The sequence below is a fragment of the Periplaneta americana genome, chromosome 4, assembly GCF_040183065.1.
Source record: "Periplaneta americana isolate PAMFEO1 chromosome 4, P.americana_PAMFEO1_priV1, whole genome shotgun sequence".
Lineage (NCBI taxonomy): Eukaryota > Metazoa > Arthropoda > Insecta > Blattodea > Blattidae > Periplaneta > Periplaneta americana.
The window spans coordinates 90,745,959-90,768,993 of record NC_091120.1 but is presented as its reverse complement, the minus strand read 5'-3'; the positions used below and the strand labels follow the sequence as shown (position 1 = coordinate 90,768,993).

The 23,035-nt window shown below is 33.8% G+C and overlaps 1 protein-coding gene across 2 annotated transcripts in view; it reads left to right on the top strand.

The window, feature by feature from the left end:
• Positions 1 to 23,035, top strand: part of BTBD9 (BTB (POZ) domain containing 9) — a 51,934-nt gene that overhangs the window by 7,185 nt on the left and 21,714 nt on the right. For both annotated transcript variants that reach the window (XM_069823721.1, XM_069823720.1), the window contains 6 exons: positions 4,246 to 4,476; positions 5,295 to 5,559; positions 8,218 to 8,437; positions 12,416 to 12,645; positions 12,809 to 12,998; positions 17,227 to 17,413. In XM_069823721.1, the coding sequence (XP_069679822.1) occupies positions 4,246 to 4,476; positions 5,295 to 5,559; positions 8,218 to 8,437; positions 12,416 to 12,645; positions 12,809 to 12,998; positions 17,227 to 17,413 (1,323 nt within the window). The remainder of the gene's footprint in view (positions 1 to 4,245; positions 4,477 to 5,294; positions 5,560 to 8,217; positions 8,438 to 12,415; positions 12,646 to 12,808; positions 12,999 to 17,226; positions 17,414 to 23,035) is intronic.

The following is a 23,035-nucleotide window of genomic DNA, read 5'->3' as shown; positions in this document are numbered from 1 at the left end:
CAATGATGGGTGGAGCAAGCTGCCAAAATAGCTCAATTTTCTTCTGGGATCAGATCAAACATCACTTTAAATCTTGATGAAAGTGAGTTTATTAGGATTGGAGTTACTTGGAATAGATGGCGTAGATTACTAGGTAACAGAATATGTAATCTGTTTTTAAGGGAAATTAATGTGGACAAAAGTTGGCCGTAATAGCACGTCTTCTCATTTTGCATTAAATTAAGGGCTATGCAATGGGTTTCAGAACTGCACAACATTCGTCAAGGTACTGAAACTCAACATCTTTGAAGGCTGGCAATCCCAGTTTTTCACATATAGGCCTACTGTTTATATCATATTTGAATTGCAATATTTGAGAGATTGAGTCATAAAGAGAATTCCATCGAGTTGGGCAAGGAAACTTTAATGAATATTTCAAGACATCTGATATAATTTCTGAGTATTTGAGTCTCCTAGACGCATTCCATAATGCTAAACATTTAGCAAGTGTTGGGTGATGGATCCTTGATGCTATTGGAGATTTCTTTATGGCATTAAGGAATCAGTTGTGGCAAGAAAATTAAGTGTAAGGCTAGCACAACTGAAATGGGCAGGCAAATAAGACGAAAGTTCATTCTTCAAATCCAAATCCAACACTTGAAGAACAAGAAGGAGAAAAAAGTATTTTGAGTATTTGAAATACAAAATACATTAATTTTATGTATTTAAATACAAAATACTTTCGAAAATCCTTACAAATTACAAAATACAAAATATAAATGTATTTCAAACACGTATTTCAAATACATGTATTTCAGATACTGCACAGCCCTGAATAATGATAAGAATATAACATCACAATCGAATTAGCGGGAATGGAATGGAATGAAACACTCAATGCACAGATCAACATTGCATTTTGAACACTGTATTCTCACAATCGACTTGCATGTATTCCGAGCACACCTTCTCTTTTTCTTCTCTTCTTTGTGTTGCACAAGATGGTCCAGTTGATTGTATTTGACAGAATCGGATACCCGACTGTTTAGTGATGATGCTGGCGAAGCTGCTAGTCTTCCAGCTGACTGATAGTACCTGATACATCCGCAGATAAACATAGTCACTTCTCTTCAGGTAACCAATGGCCAGTACCATTTTTTCCCCTGAATGCCAATATGGTAGCAGCTCAGATTCTTATCTATCTGATCAGTTCCGCCCTTGTACGAATTGTATTTCGCAATCAATTTTGGGCTTGGAACCATTACATTTCGCTTTTGTTTTTGAGAAAATCTTTTCACTTGCGTAATTTATTGGGTACCACAAGAGATGGATATCATAGTAATGATGGCGTTATCCATCGATCGCACATACAGATGGCTGTCGTTCATTTACATAACGGTCTTGAAATATCGTAGTTCTTTCTTCGAAAAACATTTTTACTGATCAAGGGGCACTCTTTGGGAATTCGATTTTCACGAATGGTTCCAATTGCTGTGTACCCATGGAATGTTAGAAATGAAAAAAAGATTTACACCAGAGAATAAATTGTCCATGTAAAAATTGAATTTTGGGTTCTTTTTATTGGGAAGTTCATCAAATAGTACAAGTAATGGACTAGCAGCCTTGCCTCAATACTTTCTCATAATCTGGATTTGATTTAGGTCCTTTTCCCTAGTAGAGTTCAGAATTGACCAAATAACGTCTTTAGTATTTAGGCTCCATATTTTGTAACCAAAACGAATGGGCTTAGTGCGGATGAACTGCTTACAGCTGTGACACCTGTAATATTTTACCGTACTTTCATCATATGACAGGGTTCTTCGGTTATAAAATATTAAATTTGGCTCTGATTTACTGGACGGTGTGACTTTTGGTGTTCCAAATAAATACTTTAGTATGATTCTTGGCATCTCTCAGTGCAGTCCCTACCCGGAAATCTGATTGAGGAACTATTTTACCTCCAGAGAATTTTACACTGAGGGACTCCATGTATATTGAACAATTTTGAGGAACACATTTCTTTCTCGTTGTTACATTTTTTTTTTTTTTTTTTTTTTTTTTTTTTTTTTGCCCATTGTGGAATATATGGTAATGAGAAAGCTGATATGTTGGCAAAGAAAGGAACTAGAATAAACGTAAAGAAGAACTACAGTTTTTCATATGAGTCCATAAAACGAGTTATCAAAAGGAAAATTAACAGCAATTTCCACACTAATTCTCCAAGTGAACATCAAAATTCAAGATGGAACAATTTGCTACAAGATTTAAAATCCATTCCTGATCTACCACGAAAATCTGCTGTGGCCATGTTCAGACGGATTGCTGGTCATGACTGTCTTACAAAACATCTACTTCGAATTGGCTTATTGGACTCTGCTAATGTTTATTGTGCAATAAAGAAGATGCCATAGACATGGAACATCTCAAAATCTCTGGAATCTCTGGAAAATTTTATGAACCTTACATCTAAATATTGGGAAGCAAGAAGGAGAATAACTTTACTGTTAAATATTGAGCGTTAGATACACACACACACAGATACTTTTTTTTTAATGAAACTACTATTTACTTCAATTATTATTATTAAAAAAAGTTTTCTTAATGAATTTACACTTTTGCTTCTCCTAGCACATACCATGAAATTACAAAATGATCTTCAGTGATTCATACAGTAAATCAACCAACACAGATGATCTGATGCTATATAAAGCCTGAAACTGGCACTTTTCTAAAAAAAAAAAAATGTATACTAATCATAGCATTGCTAATTTAAAAAATAAGCAATCACATACCCATACTTAAAAATTATTCAAATTGAACCATGCTGCCAATACTCACTAGTGTTTATTTATAACCAGACTATGGAATTGAACAGCTTGTCAACATGCAAAAGCGAGAGTGACTTAAAACCATATGGTAGGGGACAGCACTGGCATTCCACTATCTGAAATTGAAATGTAGGCAATGCTCATAAAAATGCGGGAATAATGCTAGACAGAAAAAGTGAAATAGAAGCTCTCCCACATGAGAAGTTTTGAAATATCTCGAATTGCAGGACTGCCCCTCAAAATGAGGTATGGTTGGTCATCTACCTGTAAGAACTGCAATTGCTGTAGGTAAGTGTCTTGTGTTTAATGCTGGGTGCTTCAGTTGTAATTGCTGTTCTCCCCCTATAATTCTTTTTCTGTTTTTATCAATAATGGTATATCATTGTAACCTGTTACATCAGCTGTAACATAATGTAAGATATTTCATAGACAGTATGTGCATATCATTCCTTCAACTGCTTGCATAGCTCTGTGGTTAAAGGCATGGAGAAATTCTTTGGAGTGTGGACAGTGTCACTGGTTCGAATCTGTCACTGCCAATAGTAAGTACTTTTAAAATGTAGTAGTAAGATTGTGTGCGATGTAGAATATAATGATTAAGAGACGTAAGACAAGATGGAATACAGAAAAGAGAGGCAAGAAAAAAAAGAAAGATGTGGGAGAAGAGTGAAACTGAGTTCGAAATATTTTGCAGTATATGTTGCTATATTCAGTGGTTCAAGTCACGTTATATCTATTCCAGATTTTTACCTACAATAATAGTGAAAGCTACCATGCCTTAAAATAGAAATAGATTAAAGACAATAGCGTAGAACCCATCACAACATCTAGCATTGAGGTGATGTGAATTATGGAGTGCATTGTATAATTTTCATATAGCTCACAAAATTGAATAACATCAAATATTGAATATTTTAATTTACTTCTATCTGCAAAGAGTCTCAGAAAGTAAGCTGTTATGTACACAACAAAATCATTTACTGATAAACTACTGATCAGCAAGTATAAATTTAAAATCAGAAGTCCTTTAAAACTACATTGGTAGTTGTAATAGATTAGGTATTGAGTTTTCGTGCCTTTTGATGTGAAACTGTCAGCTATCTGAAGTAAGTCAAGATTTAAATATAAATGTAATGAATTTGTGCTGTAAGGGAATTTATACAACTTCTTTACATGAGACCAGTATATATTATATAAAACTACAGAATTGACACTTGCGCTATATGAAGATTCAACAAGTTGTCATCTTCATAAAAGGCTTCATATTAAGTAATCACAGTAATAAAAAATTGTATAATTGTGTTAAAATCTAGTAGAGTACTTTGCTATTTGTAGGTTTTATTGCTTTGTGCGTGTGTGTGTATATATATTTTTTTTGTGAAACCTCTTAAAACCTAAGGTACCTTCAAAATTATTGTTTATTTTTTCTCTTCAACAGGAAGATGTTATCTTGGACATTTTGGGTCTGGCTCATCAGTATGGATTTGTGGATTTAGAAGCTTCCATCTCAGATTATTTGCGAGAAATTCTTCAAATTCGGAATGTCTGTATAATTTTTGATGCTGCTCGTCTGTATCAACTTCAGTTTCTTACCAGAGTCTGCTGTTCCTTCATGGATCGATATGCATTGGACATAATTCATCATGAGACTTTCCTGCAGCTCTCTGCTGTAAGGACAGTTTTAATATCAACTTAATCCATATATAATTTTGGAACATACAGTATTATGCGTATCGTATATATTTATTTATTTATAAGGAATATGAAAACATTAAATGTGTATAGTTATCATTTAATTACAGTATACAGCAAATAAATGTATGATACTATAAGATCTGAGTTAATGCTATTGATAACCGTAATATACCGTATCGACATTTTGTTTAATTAACAATCAGTGGTGCAACTGTTTTCTACTTGCAAACATACAGCCATTTGTATGAATATCTTACATAAAAAATTGAAGTATTTTGCTTTTTGTGCCGGTGAGTATATGTGCACCTTTATTCAGAAATAGTTAAAAACAATAGAAACAATTATGTTTATTTAGTCGTGTCGAGAGATTCAGAGAAATTATTAGTGAAGAGTAAATGTTATTAATAAGAATAGTTATCTAAATAGATTATTGCTACAACAGTTATTCACATTTTCTCTTGTAATTTGCATAGGGAAACGATAATGGCAGATACAAAATTTTAGTCTAAATAAACCTTCAAGAAATGCATTTTATCATTTGTGTGATCTGATTTATTAACGTAGCTTCTAAAATATTTTAGAATAGAAAACATCATTCTATATTATTATACTTTTATATAAAATTGGTACTCTTGTTTTCACTTCCAGGAATAATCAGAAGTTACTTGAAGGTATGAGGATGTTTGGTTCCAAAATGAATTAATATCGACAGAATAAAGAATTTTATATATCATATGTATAATTTATTAAATACAATGACAAAGTCTTTGAAATTGCGTTCTTATTTTTCAGAGTGCCCTTAAGGAGTTAATTCTTCGTGATTCTTTCTATGCACCTGAAGTGGAAATTTTCCGTGCAGTGTGTGAATGGGTACAAGCCAATCCTGATGAAGATGCAAATGACATTTTAAGTGTTGTTCGACTCCCCCTCATGTCACTATCAGAGCTGTTGAGTGTTGTGAGGCCTGCTGGCTTAGTTAGTCCTGATACAATTCTAGATGCCATACAAGCCAGGACGCAAGCAAGGGACTCGGAGCTTAATTACAGGGGGTGTCTCAGTGAGTATTTGTGAAGACAAAAATTGTATGCACCATATTTTTAACATTTTTTTTATAAGGTTCTAATCACTACTATGGTTATTACTTTTCACCCTTGTTCATCGTAATTCGCGTTACTGCCTTAGTTCAGTTCTTGCCTGTAAAAACAATCAAAATCAAAAATACTACTGGTACTGAGTAATAATCAGACATCAGATTTTCGGTTCCTATACAGTGACAAGACATCACGTTCCTTAGCTTACGGAAGGAGCATACTGTACAGACCGATTATTTAGACTTGACAGCTCGGCGACGCGAAAGAGGGGAATAATAGGAGTAGTGGGGAGAACTTCGGATTAGAGATAGGAGCGAGCGGTCAGTAAAGAAATGCAGTACAGCTTAACTGTACTGGAAACACACCGTTCTATCTCATGTGTGACATCCGATCACTCTGAATGCAAGCGACTGACTAACACGAATACCCCTTGGCATAACTTAATGGACTCGTCTGACCCAGATGCACATTGTCGGCGACTGTCAGGACTAAATAATTATACTGTACACTTGTGTTCAGTGTCGAGACCCAAAATCTGCATCTGGTAATAATGATTCAATAATTATTTTTTATTTAATCCAGCAGAGTTAAGGCCAGCAGATCACTTTCTCCCAGCAAGACTCTAGTTGAATACGATAGCTTTACCTATTACAGTACTAATTACAATAATATGACAGTGAATAATGATACAGTAAAACCTCGATAAGACGTGCCTGCTTATTATGCTATTCCGTGTAATGCTTTTTTGGTCTGGTCCCTGCACATTTCATATATAATGCCTTTATAAAATATCCTGTTTGTTGCGCTAAAGTCCCGCATAATACGCTATTTTTGTGGAATATTTTTGATGTAATTTTCAGCAATGTACTGTAACAGCAATGAAACATTTTGGCCATTGAACTCACTGGTGCCATAAACCTGAAAATTACTGGTATTCAACCCTTTGTCTGCGCACTTATACCTTCATACCACAGTCTACTATATACAGTCACGAAGCTTGAGTTTTGAGGGTGCTAGAAACAATAGACTGTGGCGGTTCTATTTTGCATTGCCTGAAAAGAGGCGATATTAGCTATCCTAGTGGTGAGCAACTATCTAATGTTTGCATATTTACTACGTATTGAGCTTCGCGACTGTATATACTAGACTGTGTTCATACTGTACAATACCCACCTCTTGTTACGCTCTCTTATTCGGCTCTTTACTTGCGTGCTTAAAGCCTACATACAGTTACAATAGCCCACCCTCTTGCTAACCCTCTCTCTCAAACACCATTCCTCACTTGGCCATAATAAAATTCTGGAAATTGTTGCTGGTCAGTTTGTTGTCCTTTAGTGTATTGAAGTGTCTGTGAGTGTGATTATAATGAATGTTAAACAAAAAGTACTTTCTGTGTTGGAAAAATTGGCAATCTTACGAAAGTACGATGAAAACAGTACTCTTAATCAGAAACAACTCTCTGATTCATTAGAAATCCGATCATCGATATTAAGGACGATAACAAAAAATAGCAACTCAATCACTGCAGCTGTGATGTCTGGAGGATGTAAGTGCAGGAAAGTGAAGTGTGGTAAACATCAGGACTTGGAGAATATGCACACGGCAAGCAACTATAAATGACTTTTTTTCGAAAGAATTAAGTACAGTACATATTGTAAATGTCTTTGACGTACAGTGCAGTAATTATATAATGGAGTAATACTATATTACTTTTCATGAATAATGTATTTCCGCCTTGCAACTGGACACGATTGCTTGATGCAACATCTTCACTGCTTCAGTATTTATCCAAATCCAACCCTGTACTCTTTGCGACCTTCAAGAAGCGATGAATAGGGATCATCTCCAATGCTGTCCAGCTCTAAAATCACTGACAGAATGTGGCAGGTACTGGGAAGCAAGAAGCCTCATGCCTCTGCTTAGTTCTTAATTCTTTAAGGATTTTGTTTAGTTACTTTTTCAGGTTTAATTTTAAGTTATAGCAGTTTTATTGTTTTAATCTTGAGGTTGTGATTAGGTCAAAGATAAGTTTTCTATGTACCTGTCATTAGAATAAATAAATATTGCAGCTATATGACGCTAGTGAACAAATGCAGAGTTTTGCATGAAAATTACTGTCACTGTAATTTTGAGTATCACAGATATATGTCGTAAACGAGTTTCCATTCAGAATGGAATGTTAGAATTCAGTTATTTCCCTTGTTAATGAAATATTAGAAAGATTGGGTGAATAAGTGACTCAGTCATGATATTTAGGAATCATTTATATGGTAACAAGTTATTTTCCTTTTATATCAAAACCATATTCTTTTTTTTTTTTTTTTTCAATGTTAATTGTAAAAATCATTGTGCACTATTCTGTGTTAATTGGCAAACCCCGATATGGAGTCAGACTTGGAATCTAATCTAAGTCGTAACAGCAGTAAGTTTTAACACTTGGTCATCAAATATAAAATGGATATTCTGTGATTACAACCGTATATTATCTTAATGAATGCTTTATTTATTGTAAGAATTACTTCCATAGAACTTCCAGTTGAACTTCAGTATATTGTAGAATATAATTTAACAGTATTTTGCAACTGCAATCGAGCAGTTTATTTAAATGAACTGTAATGTTTCAGTGCCAGATGAGAATGTAGCACATCCAAAACATGGGACTCAAGTTTTGCAAGGGGAGATGAGATCAGCTTTGCTGGATGGAGACAGTCATAACTATGACATGGAAAGGGGATACACCAGACATGCTATAAACGAATCTGGTGACCATGGTATTCTGATCAAGTTAGGAACACAAGCCATCATTAATCACATCAAAATGTTGTTATGGGATAGGGACTTGAGGTAAGAGAAATGTGTTTAATGCCAGTATTAAAGTTGTGTTTTTCCAGAAAGCTGTTTATAAGTTAATATTGAGGGAAATCTCTGTAACTAACTTTACTTTTGTTCTTAGCAATGATATTGAGAAGAAAAAATTGCACTTTTCAACTTTTATCATCATCATCATTATCATCATCATAATCTTGGTGTTATTTATTTATAGTCACTTTAACTCCTAGATGATATCATGACTGTGATTATCTGGTAGCTTACTGTTAAGAATGCTTGTTGTTGTTGTTGCACTATGTCTATTATTTCATGGTAATTGGAATCTTATTCGGCATTCGTCTTGTTAAGTCAGTGTAGGAAAACCACGGGAAAAACCTTAACCAATCTGGCCGAGATCGAACCGGGATCTCCAGAATGCGAATCTAGTGCATTATCACTGAGCCATCTTGCTCAGCTTATTATTATTATTATTATTATTATTATTATTATTATTAATGTTGCTAGGTGTAGTGACATGTATTCTATAGTCTCTCCTACCAAAATTCTATTGTCCATACATATTGTGCAACCTGTTGTTACAATGGTATAACTGTGCAATCAGTACTGAGAAAATGCAGTATTTAAAATTTTAAAAATTTCCATTATTGAACCCGTCACTGGCCTGTCATAGCAAAGAGGAACGTTTTCAGTGTGATTAATGAGAGATATGATTGATGGATTTGCTTCAGTAGTCTTCCCAGCTAGGTTCAATGAATTTGTTGACCAGTGAAAGGTATGATCCTCTAGGCATTTTGGGGATTGACAATGAATAATGTAATTGCCAAGTCATAAAAACATGGTGTTCATTTTAAACACTGTTTACAATTTGCTCATCATGATAAATGATTCCCAAAGCAAAAATTTCCAGAGTAGAAGTCCTCTGTTTGGATCTCTTGGTTCCATCTGCCGAGGGAGGAAAACAAGATGAACTCAAGATTTTACAATGGAACTGTAGAGTCTTCAGTTATGACAAGAGAACAGAATTCAATAAGATCCTACACAAAGAAGACATAGATGTGTTTAGTATTACAAAGGCTAATTTGTCAGAAGACCCAATTATATATTTCAGCATAAAAGGATTTACAACACACATCCTTCTCAAACCAAGGTAATAGCTAGTGAAATTGTTATTGAAGTAACAAGTAAGTTAATATAAACTTTCATAAGCATTAAAGAAATTAAGGAAACAATTAAGGTGAAAATTACAAAATTATAAGTCTGGAAAAATAAAGAATGTTTTGAGATATCTATTTTATTTATAATCAATCAGGCCCTTAGGCACCAACTTGTAAAATTTTTTGGGGGTGCTCACTCAGAAAAGGAAAACCACATTTAAGTTCAATATAATTTATGTTGAAACTGTTAAAAGTCCTTCATTACAACAAACAACATTGTTAATTGGTAAACATAAACGCTTTGTTTATAGCCTGTTTAATCAATAATTATTTCATTATTAACAACACTACCATTTTTCATGAGGATTAATAAAATCTTAACATGTACTACAGAAGAATAGTCCTTTTGCGAATTACGTTTTCATAACAAATGTCTGCCTGCAAATTTCATTTCTAATGATGAACTCATTTGCTGTTTCAATTGAATGATTTTGTTCAGCAAAGTTGACCTATTCCCATGTTTTAACATGTAGCCACGTGTCCAGGATATCCTTGTGAATAGTGAAGCTTTAGTATTTGGAAATTGTAAATTTTGATCTCTTGTTGATCTTGAGACCTTCCTGTAAAGTGACTACTTAGTCTTTGAAATCCTAGTGAGTCATATGGACGACTTCAGAGGTGTGTGATGCTGAGCATATTACATCTATCTAACCACATATGTTGTATACCACTTCATGATGACGTGCTTCTTTTTCTGTAACTGTGAAATCCTGGTTGGAAGAGAGGTATGAATGACTTGGCTCAGGGAATATGTGACAGATTTCTTTAAATCGTCCATACTCGATGAGACTAACAAAAAGGTGACTCAGAGCTGAGCTGCACAGTTAAAGTGAATATATCAATAGTCTTTATATTTGTATACACATAGTTTCTAATGTAATGATCCACGCATGTAACCACCTCATTTGGACCTTTGTGCCTCATTCTCGGTGAAGACATACATTGTTGCTGCCTGATTTTTTGCATAATGTATATTGTATACTCATGTTATACAGCCAAAGCCACCTGGAATAAAAAACAGCACCGACTGTCAGCTTGGGTAGGTGAAGATTTTGTTGAAAATCAAATGATATCATTATGTGTGTTGCAGAGGTTATTGTCTTTTCTTTGAATTCCATAAGAATATTCGAAAAAGTTTCTGTCTTTCGCAGGTGCAAATCGTGCACTTAAGGTTTTTAAGGAATACAGTGTCAGTTTCATTATTCATGCTGGTAGTTAATGCATCGCACTTTGCACATGTGTCAGAGCACATGAACCCAAATGTCCTGTTAAAATGTACCATAAAATACTCTCTGTAAAAGTCATACTTCACTTGATGATTGCCAAATACAAGACAAACTTTAGAAAAAACAGAACATACACATAACACAATGAACTGTTACTCTCAATAGCTGCACACAGAATGAGTTCACAATACAACTGGTGGCTGCATCAGTACTGTACACACTGAACATCATACCTTTGGCAAAGCATAATAATTCGTTATGCTTCAAACAGAGAAATATGCTTCACTGCTGCATCATAAGTCGGAAGTATTGATATCTTAAAAATGGACCGTGGGACTGTTGTGCTTTTTGTACTAGCTGATGAGTGAACATTAGAAAAGTTGTTGTTTTCTAATGCCAGGCATTTGACAATGAAGTCATTTGTCATTTGACCTCTTGCACTCAAAGATATTTTTCAAAGATATTATCATGACCAGCCACTGAAGCACAGATTTTGAGATGTTCCGAATCCATTTCTTGGTTTGAGTTGCACAATGGACAGTTAGGGGACTGATATATTCCAATTCTATGCATGTGTTTGGCCAAACAATCATGGCCTGTTGCCAATCTAAATGCAGCTACAGATGATTTTCGTGGTAAATCGGGAATTAACTGTGGATTTTGGTGCAGAGAGTTCCATTTTTTCCCTTGGGATTGTGTTATTAAATTTTGTTTGTTGAAGTCTAAGTATGTGGATTTAATAAATCTTTTCACAGAGTAATACGTAGATTTAGTAACAGGTCTGTAAGTAGCAGTGGTGCCCTTCTTTGCTAAAGCATCCGCATTCTCATTTCCCAGGATTCCACAATGGGATGGTATCCATTGGAATACAATTCTTTTATTGAGTGATGTTAATTGAGAGAGCATTTTAGTTATTTCTGCTGTTTGAGATGAAGGTGTGTGTTTAACATTAGAAAAGTATGAAATCGTCAATAACTCATTTTCTCAAAAAAAAACCTGACTTGCCCTTTTTTGACTGTACCTTGAATTCTTCCACTAACTCAAAATTGCAATATCAGACATACTCCAAATTTTGAAAAGCTTGTCAATTTAAGTGATAAAGAAGAATAAATATGATATTAAATTTTAACCGTTCTGAAATTTTACATGTTTATTTCATTATTATAAGGCTTTTATAGTAATAATTTAAGTTAGGAACACAGTTATGTTTTAGCTATTTTTAAAATCTATTATTTTAGAAATCTATTTTTTTTCATTGTCGTTTTTCATAAAAATGACACTCCTTAATGTTGAATATCTTTTTGCCCCATTTCAATTACTTCATGTGATTCACCACTGCTTATGACGTTAACAGGTGATGTGTGTTGCCACAATCAGAGCAGTACGACACATCTCTTCAAATGCCCATATCTACTATAAAATGTATGATAATTTAAATATCACAACAGAATTTTTAATAGTTACTTTACATAATATTAATATGTAAAATAGCAGAGGTGTAATTGTACATAAATGGAAAAAATGCCAATGTTTGATTTTAATTTTTGTTGTAGGTCCTATTCATATTACATCGAAGTTTCCATGGACCAAAAGGATTGGGTTCGTGTGATAGAGCATACTCGTTTCTTTTGTCGTTCCTGGCAGTACTTATATTTTGAACCTCGTGTTGTTCGATATATTCGCATTGTAGGCACAAACAATACTGTGAACAAAGTGTTTCATGTTGTCTCTTTTGAGGCTATGTTCACACACAATAATATTGAACTGCAAAATGGTCTAATTGGTAAGTATACACTAACATTTCTTACATACTGATAAATTAATGTTGGTACCATAATAAAATTCTATATAAAATAAAAACAAATCACTATGTACTTAATTTATTTTCTATATCTTGAGCTGTAAAATGTGTAACTGTTTTTAACAGTAAATTGTGAATGTTTCAGTACCAAAAGAAAATGTGGCCACCATTGATAAGAGTGCATCTGTAATTGAAGGTGTAAGTCGCAGTCGAAATGCTTTACTGAATGGAGATACAAAGAATTATGATTGGGATTCAGGATACACATGTCATCAGCTGGGCAGTGGAGCCATTTTAGTTCAACTAGGACAGCCATATATGATTGGCTCCATAAGGTAAAATATAATTTAAGGAATGATTTTCAAACCAGTGTGTTTCTGAAAAATTCCAGACAGCCCACTAATTGTAAAATGAATAAATAGTGCAAAAGTTTCAGTTAAAAAAAATATGTATTTTATTATTTCAGTCAATCATTATATACATTTTAGCATACAGTAATAACATCCGAGAAAATTTCGACAAATTTGGTGTAGAAAAACTGTTTCAAAACATACTTCCAAATAAATGAAAGTTGTTATTCTTGTTGTTGTTTTCTAATGCCAGGCGTTTGACAATAAAGTTATTTGACCTCTTGCACTCCAATATTTTTCAAAGATATTATCATGGTCAGCCACTGAAGCACAGATTTTCAGGTGTTCCGAATCCATTTCTTGGTTTGAGTTGCGCGATGGGCAGTTAGGGGACTGATATATTCCAATTCTATGCAGGTGTTTGGCGAAACAGTCATGGCCTGTTGCCAATCTAAATGCAGCTACAGATGATTTTCGTGGTAAATCGGGAATTAACTGTGGATTATGATGCAGAGTGTTCCATTTTTTCCCTTGTGATTTGTTATCAAATTTTGTTTGTTGAAATCTAAGTATGTAGATTTAATAAATCTTTTCACAGAGTAATATGTAGATTTAGTAACAGGTCTGTAAGTAGCAGTGGTGCCCTTCTTTGCTAAAGCATCCGCATTCTCGTTTCCCAGGATTCCACAATGCGATGGTATCCATTGGAATACAATTCTTTTATTGAGTGATAAATCTGAGTATCATAATGTGGGGAACAATACAGAAAATAGTGGGGCAAGTGGTTTATCTGAGTGAGGCATTTCTGATATTAGTATCAGTAATAATGACGCGGATCAATTATCCTATTTTATTTTATCCCCAGTGACTTAAATAGGGCGAAAGATGATAGTGATCCTATTTCTGGCCATCCTACAAAGTGGATAATAAATTAATCCTTTTGCAATCATATCGTTACAAGAAATTACGTTATTAAAAATATGGAGCGTTATTTTAAAAATTCACACAAGCAATATGTTAACTTTCCAAGATATACTTAAGTAAAAGTTTGTTTTACAGAACATGAGGATTGATGAGAAACATCAAAGATAGTGTCAGTTCTCTCCATTAATATATTGCGGCCATAGATTATTATTATTATTATTATTATTATTATTATTATTATTATTATTATTATTTTATTATATATATAGTATATATATATATATATATATATATATATATATATATATATATATATATATAGGGTATATATGAATATAAAACCTAAATTATTTATGATAGTGAGTAGAGAAGAAACACTGCCTTGGAAGATTCCACATCTCATAGCGAAATTCGCATCTTTTTTTAATGTAGTCGGTAATATAAATACAAATGTGGGAGGAATAACTACGAAAACAATAGCCACGGCAGAACACCAATATTTTCTGTAACACAGTAACGAAGATTATACTTTTGTGAACAAAACTACTGCTACTGCGTGTCCACTGTGAAACAGTCGGCAATGCCGACTTGTCGCCATGGACTCAGTTTGGCTGATTGGAGTTGTTAAAGGCTGGTCCACGATAAACTGGGAATGGAAAAATTGTTAAAATTAGTGCTGTTGATCGATCAAAATATTTAATCGATTAACTATTTGAATTTAATCGATTAATCGAGTTTTGATCGAGTTGAAAAAATGTTTTAATATACTGTAATACACAATTATTGTTAAATTTAACTTGTGTTTGGTGATAAGTAAAAGTATTAAATTAATGTTGTATATCTGTATATATTGTATCGTTATATTACAAAACAACTATTTTAATTACTAACATATTTATTATGAGGCTTGTAATTTATTGTGTTAATATCTCCGGGAATTTTTGAGACAAACATAAATAACAAAAAGTATAAGACTCACCTAGTTAATACTGCTTCATCCATGATTTTAAACATGTGAGTGCATTACATGCTCTGATATAAGTGCCGCTCTACATTTAGTTACAATGTTTCCTGCATCACTAAACACGAAAAAACTTTTTTTCTGTCAAGCACTTCTTCACGATCGTTCAGTTTAAATCCAATTGTTTCACCGAGTTTACCTCTCAAATTCTCATATGACATAATGGAGTTTACACTTTCACAAACCGCAGAAAACTGATTTTATTTCTTTATCAAACTAAACATACAACCTTCATATACAAACTCAGTACAGAAACTGCAACTGCAAAAGTACAGCAGTCGAAACAGAAGACTATTGTAATCGAATTACCAGATTTTAGGAAGGGAAGGAGGTAGTTACGCTGTCACTTGCATACAGTGTAGACATGACTATTTTAAAAGGGATGAGGGGGACGAATCCCAGAAAAGTATGTATTTCATATGCTAGGAAGATGAGCTGACAAGGTGGAAGTTTTCTTGGAAAATCATAAAACTTAATAAGGGTTTCACATTGTGTTTCAACTTTCAATAGAGGTAGACTAGCTCACTGTTCTCATATTTCCATCTCTTTCTGAAGTGTTTGTGCAGAGATTTTCCCTACTCTATCTGTTTTACAGTTAGAAAATAACAGTACTCTTGTGCTTTCAAGTAAGAAATTTCCGAGAGAAATATTGTCGGAATTTTTAGTATGAATTTGTATTAACAAAATAATAATTAATATCAACTACAACCGATTAATTTTAATCTACTCGATTATTCGATTAAATGTTTTTGATCGATTAATCTTACAACAAATTGATCGATTAATCGATTAAATCCCACAACACTAGTTAAAATACATATATTTAAATGTGAGCATTCACAATTAACAAGAAACTTACTGGGGCCCTAGAATAGGAACATGAAGGATGGCGAACTTTTAACTTTGTTGTTCTCATTTTCGATCACAGCCTATTACATTCATTCTATTGTCATAAAAAAGCCATTTGGTCTTCGTGTATTTTGTAGCAAGGTGGGCGTGACATAATTTCTTCTTCATCTATTGCTTGTAACTAACCCAGAAATTCAGTAGAATCACTTTCAATATACAGGGTGATTCACGAGGAGTTACCATCACTTACGGAGCATATTTCTGAAGACATTCTGAGCAAAAAATGTAATATAAACATGGATCCTATTCTCAATATATTCAGAGTTACACTAATTTGTAGTTGTTCATAAAATACCTTTTTTTCTCTAGTTTTAAAGGTAAAATAATATTACAGATAGAAAATGAACTATTCAGAAGTATCATTTCTTTAATTGGCTAGTATTCTGAAGCTAAAAATGTGTTGTGAATTCCGTAGTTGCTTTGTACAGATTTTTTAAAATACATTTTTTTACGCACTTATTACAACAATGTTACAAATCACGCCACTCGTAACTTCTTTAAGACTGTACATTAGGATGCAAAATTGAACTGTAAAGAATCAAGTTCCTAGAAGTCGTATGATTTGTAACAATTGTTGTGATAAATGCGTAAGAATAATGTAGTTGTTAATTAAAAACTAAAAAAAAAAAAAATAAATAAAAAAAAAAAAAAAAAGAAAGAAAAGGAATGTGTACAAAGCAACTAAGAAATTCACAACACATTTTTAGCCAATTAAAGAAATGATACTTCTGAATAGTTTATTCTCTATCTGTAATATTATTTTACCCTTAAAACTGAAGAAAAAAGGTATTTTATAGACAACTTCATATTAGTGTTACTCGAAAATATTGAGGATAGGACCCATGTTTATATGACATTTTTTTGCTCAGAATGTCTTCAGAAATAAAGCTCCGTAAATGGCAGACTCCTCATGAATCATTTATATGTGACCAGACTACTATGTGAATGTACAGTACTTGTTAAATATTCCATGCCATAAATTTTGAAGTTGGTTAACCTGTGTTCATGTTGACTTGCTTGTACTCATGAGAGAACGCCGTTGGTCAGTCACACAAAAATAACATCAAAATGAGTAATATTGACATACATATCAATATGCATAGCTGTTTCCATTCTCAGTTCATTGTGAATAAAAAATCTTTACGTTTACGTCCTCTGCTTCCCGTTCTTGTTCTGATTTTCGTTCCCGGTTTATTCTGGACCAGCCTTAACCATGGTGATGCCTTGAAGCCGCTGAACTATCAATACCTTTCTAGTTGTGTATAAACTTAGGTAAATAACATTTCTGTAAATAAAGGTTATGTTAGAATATTTATATTATTGCTTAGACTTCGACTTTAATTATTGGCATCTTTTCAGATTGCTGCTGTGGGATTGTGATGATCGAAGTTACAGTTATTTTGTAGAAGTATCTGTCAACATGTGGGATTGGGAACTGGTGGCTGATAAAACTCGTGAAAACTGTAGATCATGGCAGACGCTGAAGTTCGAACCAAGACCTGTTGTCTTCATTCGCATTGTCGGGACACACAACACTGCAAATGAGGTATTAGAATGTTTCATAGAATTCATAAAAAAGAAGGCTGGTAGTATGAATTGAAAATTAAAGTAGATTTAAAGAAAATTTCCTTCAAGTTTGCTTCAACTGATACATTGTAAGTCACTATTATGGGGATATTCCACTAACACAAGACAGTTGCCAATAATTTAGCATTCGATTGTGTGATAGTGATACAGCCAACACAGAATAAAGGAAAGACAAGTGACACATACCAAGCCCCTCTGCACAGGAGACATTTCCACATTAACATTGCGTTATAGTGGATGACTCAGGTAACTGTATATTATAAAAAAAAATTATTTTAATACATTAACATGAATAACTTTTCGCCCAATTGAATCAGTCATAGTTAAAAGGTACACTAAGTCAGTTCTCGACGAAATTGACATTTTGTTGGATTTCTTAAGTTTTTTTTCTGGATTTAATAGAGGATGAAAAAAAAAACAATTATACTTTCTGGCATAGTATTGTCATTGTGAGTAAATATGTAAACACAACAGAAACAAAATTTTAAAATTATTTAAGCTAGTGGAACAGTTTTCTTTGATTATCGCAATACTGGAAGAAATTTACTTAGTGCTTTTTAACAATGAACTAATTCATTTATGGTACTTGATTAGGTTTAATGTATTAATTTAAGGTATGTTGAATATACAGTCATCTATTAATATTCCACCTAGAGAGTGCACATTTGTTCCTTGTCTACATAATACCCATTTTTTAGAAGAAACTTGTTGTTATGGCAGTTCCAAGTTCCATATGTCTGATGAAGTATCCAAGGAATGTTGTTGTCATCGCCGTCATGGTAGCAGATGTGTTTTTGCATAGCTCCGTTGATTACAGTGTCTGTGTATTCCAACTTGCCAAGTAAGGAAATTTATGTTGGTTGGCTAGCAGAAATGTTTGAAGCGCGTGGGGCCTTATGACTTTAGATTCCATCTTGACTGCATGAACATGAGGGATAAATGAATGATTGGGGAAATGGGAGGCGAGAAGTTAAAAGGTACGCGAAAACGCGTCCTTGCAAGGGAGTTAGGGATGAGAAAAACTGAATATGTGAGCTCCAAGTCTGTTGGCCACGTGTCTCCGAGTTTTGCTGTTCCACTGAAGGAACTCCAGAAAATTTTGAAGAGGAAAGCCGAAAATGGACGTAACCTAATAGCTACCACATAAAGTTGGGGGAGGCAGTAAGCATGATTGCAAGATCAGAGGAGAAATGCCAGAAGGTGTAAGTGTGCACATTAAAAGGAACAGTGTCCTTTCGCAGTGTGAGTGGAAATCGAGTAAACTTGCTCATGTAAGAAGAAGGGTAATGTACGAAAGCTAAAGCCAAAACTCCTGTTTCGAAGACTTCTGTTTGGGAAACATTTTGTGAGGGGGAGGGGATATAGGTCCGCAGCCCATAAAACACAGAAAAATCTGAGGCAGGATGAGTTGTCTCAATTTAGAAGACTAGCCAATTGGGTCTTTGGTGAGTCAGTTGAAGAGTTGAAGTATGACTCTTTGCAGGATGCAGAATACGACCTATATATATGGAGAGTGGCAAGTCCATGTATGTGTGCATAGGATACATTAGTGTATCTAACTAAAACTACAGAAGGGGATGACACTGCTGTAAGAAGCAGACTTTCCACAGTCATTGTAAATTTGATTCGTGGTGGTAGTGGTGGCAGCTATCAACAGTCAGATACCTGGAGTAGTACACAGACATGTCCTTAAATTAATTCCGAAAGTGTATGGATTGAGAATATTGAGATTCCTATGACTGATAGATTCACTTTGTTAATTAGCGGTGACTATTTTCCACTTGATACTGATCCGAAGCTCCTAAGAACATATCTCACATTTTTTCAAAACTATCTTAATACACACAGTAATACATTTTCATACGTAGTTGTGTTGATAATTTTACTATTGTTAATTGTTTTTAGGATTTGTAATGTATCATTGATTTTAGTTACAGTAATTCGCGTCCTTTGTCTGTTAAATGGGTTGCAAATTTAGACTTATTACCAGACAGCAGATTTTTGGTCCCGATACTGAACATTAGGTGTATATCAGTTGCAGTGGGTCATTGAAGTCATTGCTATGTTCCCTTTGTATACCAAAGGACGTGAAATCTTGTTGCTGTATAGAAACCGAAAATCCACTGCCTGCTTATTACAGTTGTTATGGAAATCTGCTATGTGCTCGTATATCTCGTCTTAAAGTGTCTTTTCTTGTGACCAATATATTTTTAATACATCTTGATTACTCAACTTTTAACACTGTATCACTTCGGAATATGTATTATATGAAATTCTCAACACACAACTCAATTTCAGAACACACACACTCTTTGACTCCACACTACACCATACAAACACACCCTCACAGGAAACAAAACAAGAGGCGCCAAAACCAACAACGACCAGTTCTGAGGATGACCCTTAATAGGTCGAAACATGTAAACCAGTACGATAGAATTTAACACAAGAAAGTCTTATAATATATCTTCCGAAGATATTTTTTAACGTAATTTTCGCAATTGAGTTCGTATATTCTGCTGTTCAAGTGGCCGCTTCTCCCTCTCAATCTATTAGGGATGATGTTATTTAGTTTATGATTTGTTTTACAAGATACATTAATGTTTTATTTTTTAAAGAAACTACTTAACGTATTGGTTGTTTTACCAAAGTATATCATGGGTACCCAAATTTTGTATTCTTAAATTAATGTTTCTAAGACTGATGTCATAACCGTTTTGAGGGAGAACTATTGCTCTTAAATTCAGTTATTACTCAAAATATTTAAATTATCAGAACAGATTGTGTAAAAAACCGTGGTGTATTCTTCTACAGTAAACTTTATTTTCACAAGCCTGTAGATTACATTATATACAATCATGCAAATAGAATGTTGGGACACATATGGTCAGTAATTATTCTTTCTCTACACCTGCTTCATTTCTAATGATTTACTTTACATTAGTGAGATCGAAACTCGAATAAGCATTGTAGTCTGAAATTCTGTTACAACTGACTTCACTAAATTAGAAAGTATGCAGAATTGCACAATAAATTCGTATCACTGTATACATATTATAGATTTCTGCCCAGTGACTCCAGGAACAGTTACGAGGAAAATGCCACAGTTTGCATTCCAGATGCCAAGAACTTGATTCTCTATTTTTATTCAAGGTCCTTAAAGGTGATATGACCTGTGATCCTTTCATGCATAATATTTTAGCTTTCGTATTCCTATGAAAGCTGTTAGAACACTCAAACTTTTCTACTGCATAAATTATAAATTTTTTTTTCTGTCTCCAGATCCATTAAAACTATTAACTTGTACAGTACAGCAGTGAATTCGTTACATTCAATTTACAGACTTAGATTTTACATACTTATAAAATACAGGAAGGAAGGAAACCTATTAAATTAATTTACAGAGGTAATAGATCAAGTCAATGTGAACAAATTTTGTCAAATAGCTAAGTTTTTTGATATGTGTAACAGTTTTGAGAATACAAAATACAACGTGCTGCAATGCTGCAAAGAGTATCAGTGCTCCTGAAGGTCATTGCTCCGCAGTGGGGGTGATTTTAACTGCAATCATCTACTCCGCAAGACTTGCAGGAGGAGAATGTAAACAGAAACGTCTCATCAGATACTGTACATTTCGATCATATTACTGTATATTCGTAACACTTAAAACAATACATACACATAATGTCATAGTACATAACAGTACTGTAAACTTAATTTCTTTTCCAAATTTATTTTTAATTTCTTTAAAGATAATAACTTAAATATAGAGTTACAGAATGTATATTCGTAACAATGTTATTTTGAATTTGCATCATATGTAAAGGAATCATTAAAGGAAATAGTTTTCGGAATATGTGTGATAAGACTTTCCTGTGTTAAACTTCAACGTACCTTGTTTACATGTTTCGACCTATTTATGGGTCATCTTCAGAACTGGTCGTTGTTGGTCTTGGCACCTCTTGTTCTGTTTCCTGTGAGGGTGCGTTCGTGTGGTATAGTGTAGAGTGTATACTAGCCATACTAGCCATTTGATAGTGTAGTGTAGAGTACCCTCACAGGAAACAGAACAAGAGGCGCCAAGACCAACAACGACCAGTTCTGAATATGACCCATAAATAGGTCGAAACATGTAAACTAGGTACGTTGAAGTTTAACACAGGAAAGTCTTATCATACATATTCCGAAGTGATACAGTGTTAAAAGTTGTGTAACCAAGATGTGAAATAGTTTTGTTTTATGAGAATGTACATTCTTTACTATTTTGTAATTACATAAAAAGCAAAGAAATCAACAGATACTGTGGTGGTATTAAATTCAGAGTTAAAGATGTTATAGCATAATAAAGGATATTGAAAACCAAAGAATTTGCATAATTAATTCAGTGAATATTTTATATTTTGATCTACAGTAATTTGATCGAAATGTATCAGATGAGACGTTTCTACCATAAAATTTACTTAGTCTTACGTTAAAAAAGTGTAAAATTGTTAAAAAAGGCATATACCTTCGACAGACAGCCCTTTTCAACACTATGTCACGTCATCTTCAGTGTCTCTTGAACCACTGGTGATCTTGACTCTATGATGTGCATTTGTCGATGGTAGGGGTGGGGGTGTGTTGTTCCTATGGTGGGGACTGGCTGTTTGTATGTTACGATGTATTATGACGTCGAATAATGTGTGTGTATTGAACTGTAATTGTGTGTTAAGTATATATTGTGGGTATACTATTGTATTCTTATATATTTCGTACTGTTCTAGGATGTTTAATTGTGAACTTTTTGGTGTGATGTGTAAAATTTCCGTATCTGTTTCTATATTATTGTAGTCATGATTATTGTTGATAATGTGGTCTGCATAATTTGATGTGATGTAGGGTTTGGTTATAGCTTTAATATGTTCATTATATCTTGTGTGAAAGGATCTTCCTGTCTGTCCTATGTAAAAATGTGGGCAACTATTGCATTTTAATTTGTAAACTCCAGTTGAATTATATTTATTTGAATGTTTAATGTGATTATTTAGGTATTTCTGTGTTGTATTATTTGTTTTGTATGCTCTCTTGTATTTTAGTTTTCTGAATGAATAGGCTCTTGTGAAAACTAGAATAAACTGATATATATATATATATATATATATATATATATATATATATATATATATATATATATACACACACTGGGTGTTCATTTCAAAGTGTGTCATGACGTCACTGTTGTTGAGTCACCGATTTGAAGCGAGTTTCAGCTTATATGTCAGAGAAGTTGCCTATTATTCAAGGCGTTCAATCTGAACTTGAGAACGTGTACGGTATAACTTGAATGTCGTAGCAACAGATGGCGGTCTGTACGGTCAGTGTGCTACCATAACCTCTTTCGAACTGTGTTTTGCGCAGGCAAGTCGTACGCAGGGTATTTGTTATCATCAGTTGCGTACGGCAACATTCCACAACACAAATCAAATGCTCCGTGTCCATGTTGACCGTCGAAGTTAATGTCAACAAATACGTAAGTAATCGTCTTAACCATCTCCCCATATCCCGACAGTACGTGTTTCCAAACAGTTCAAATTCCTGCCAC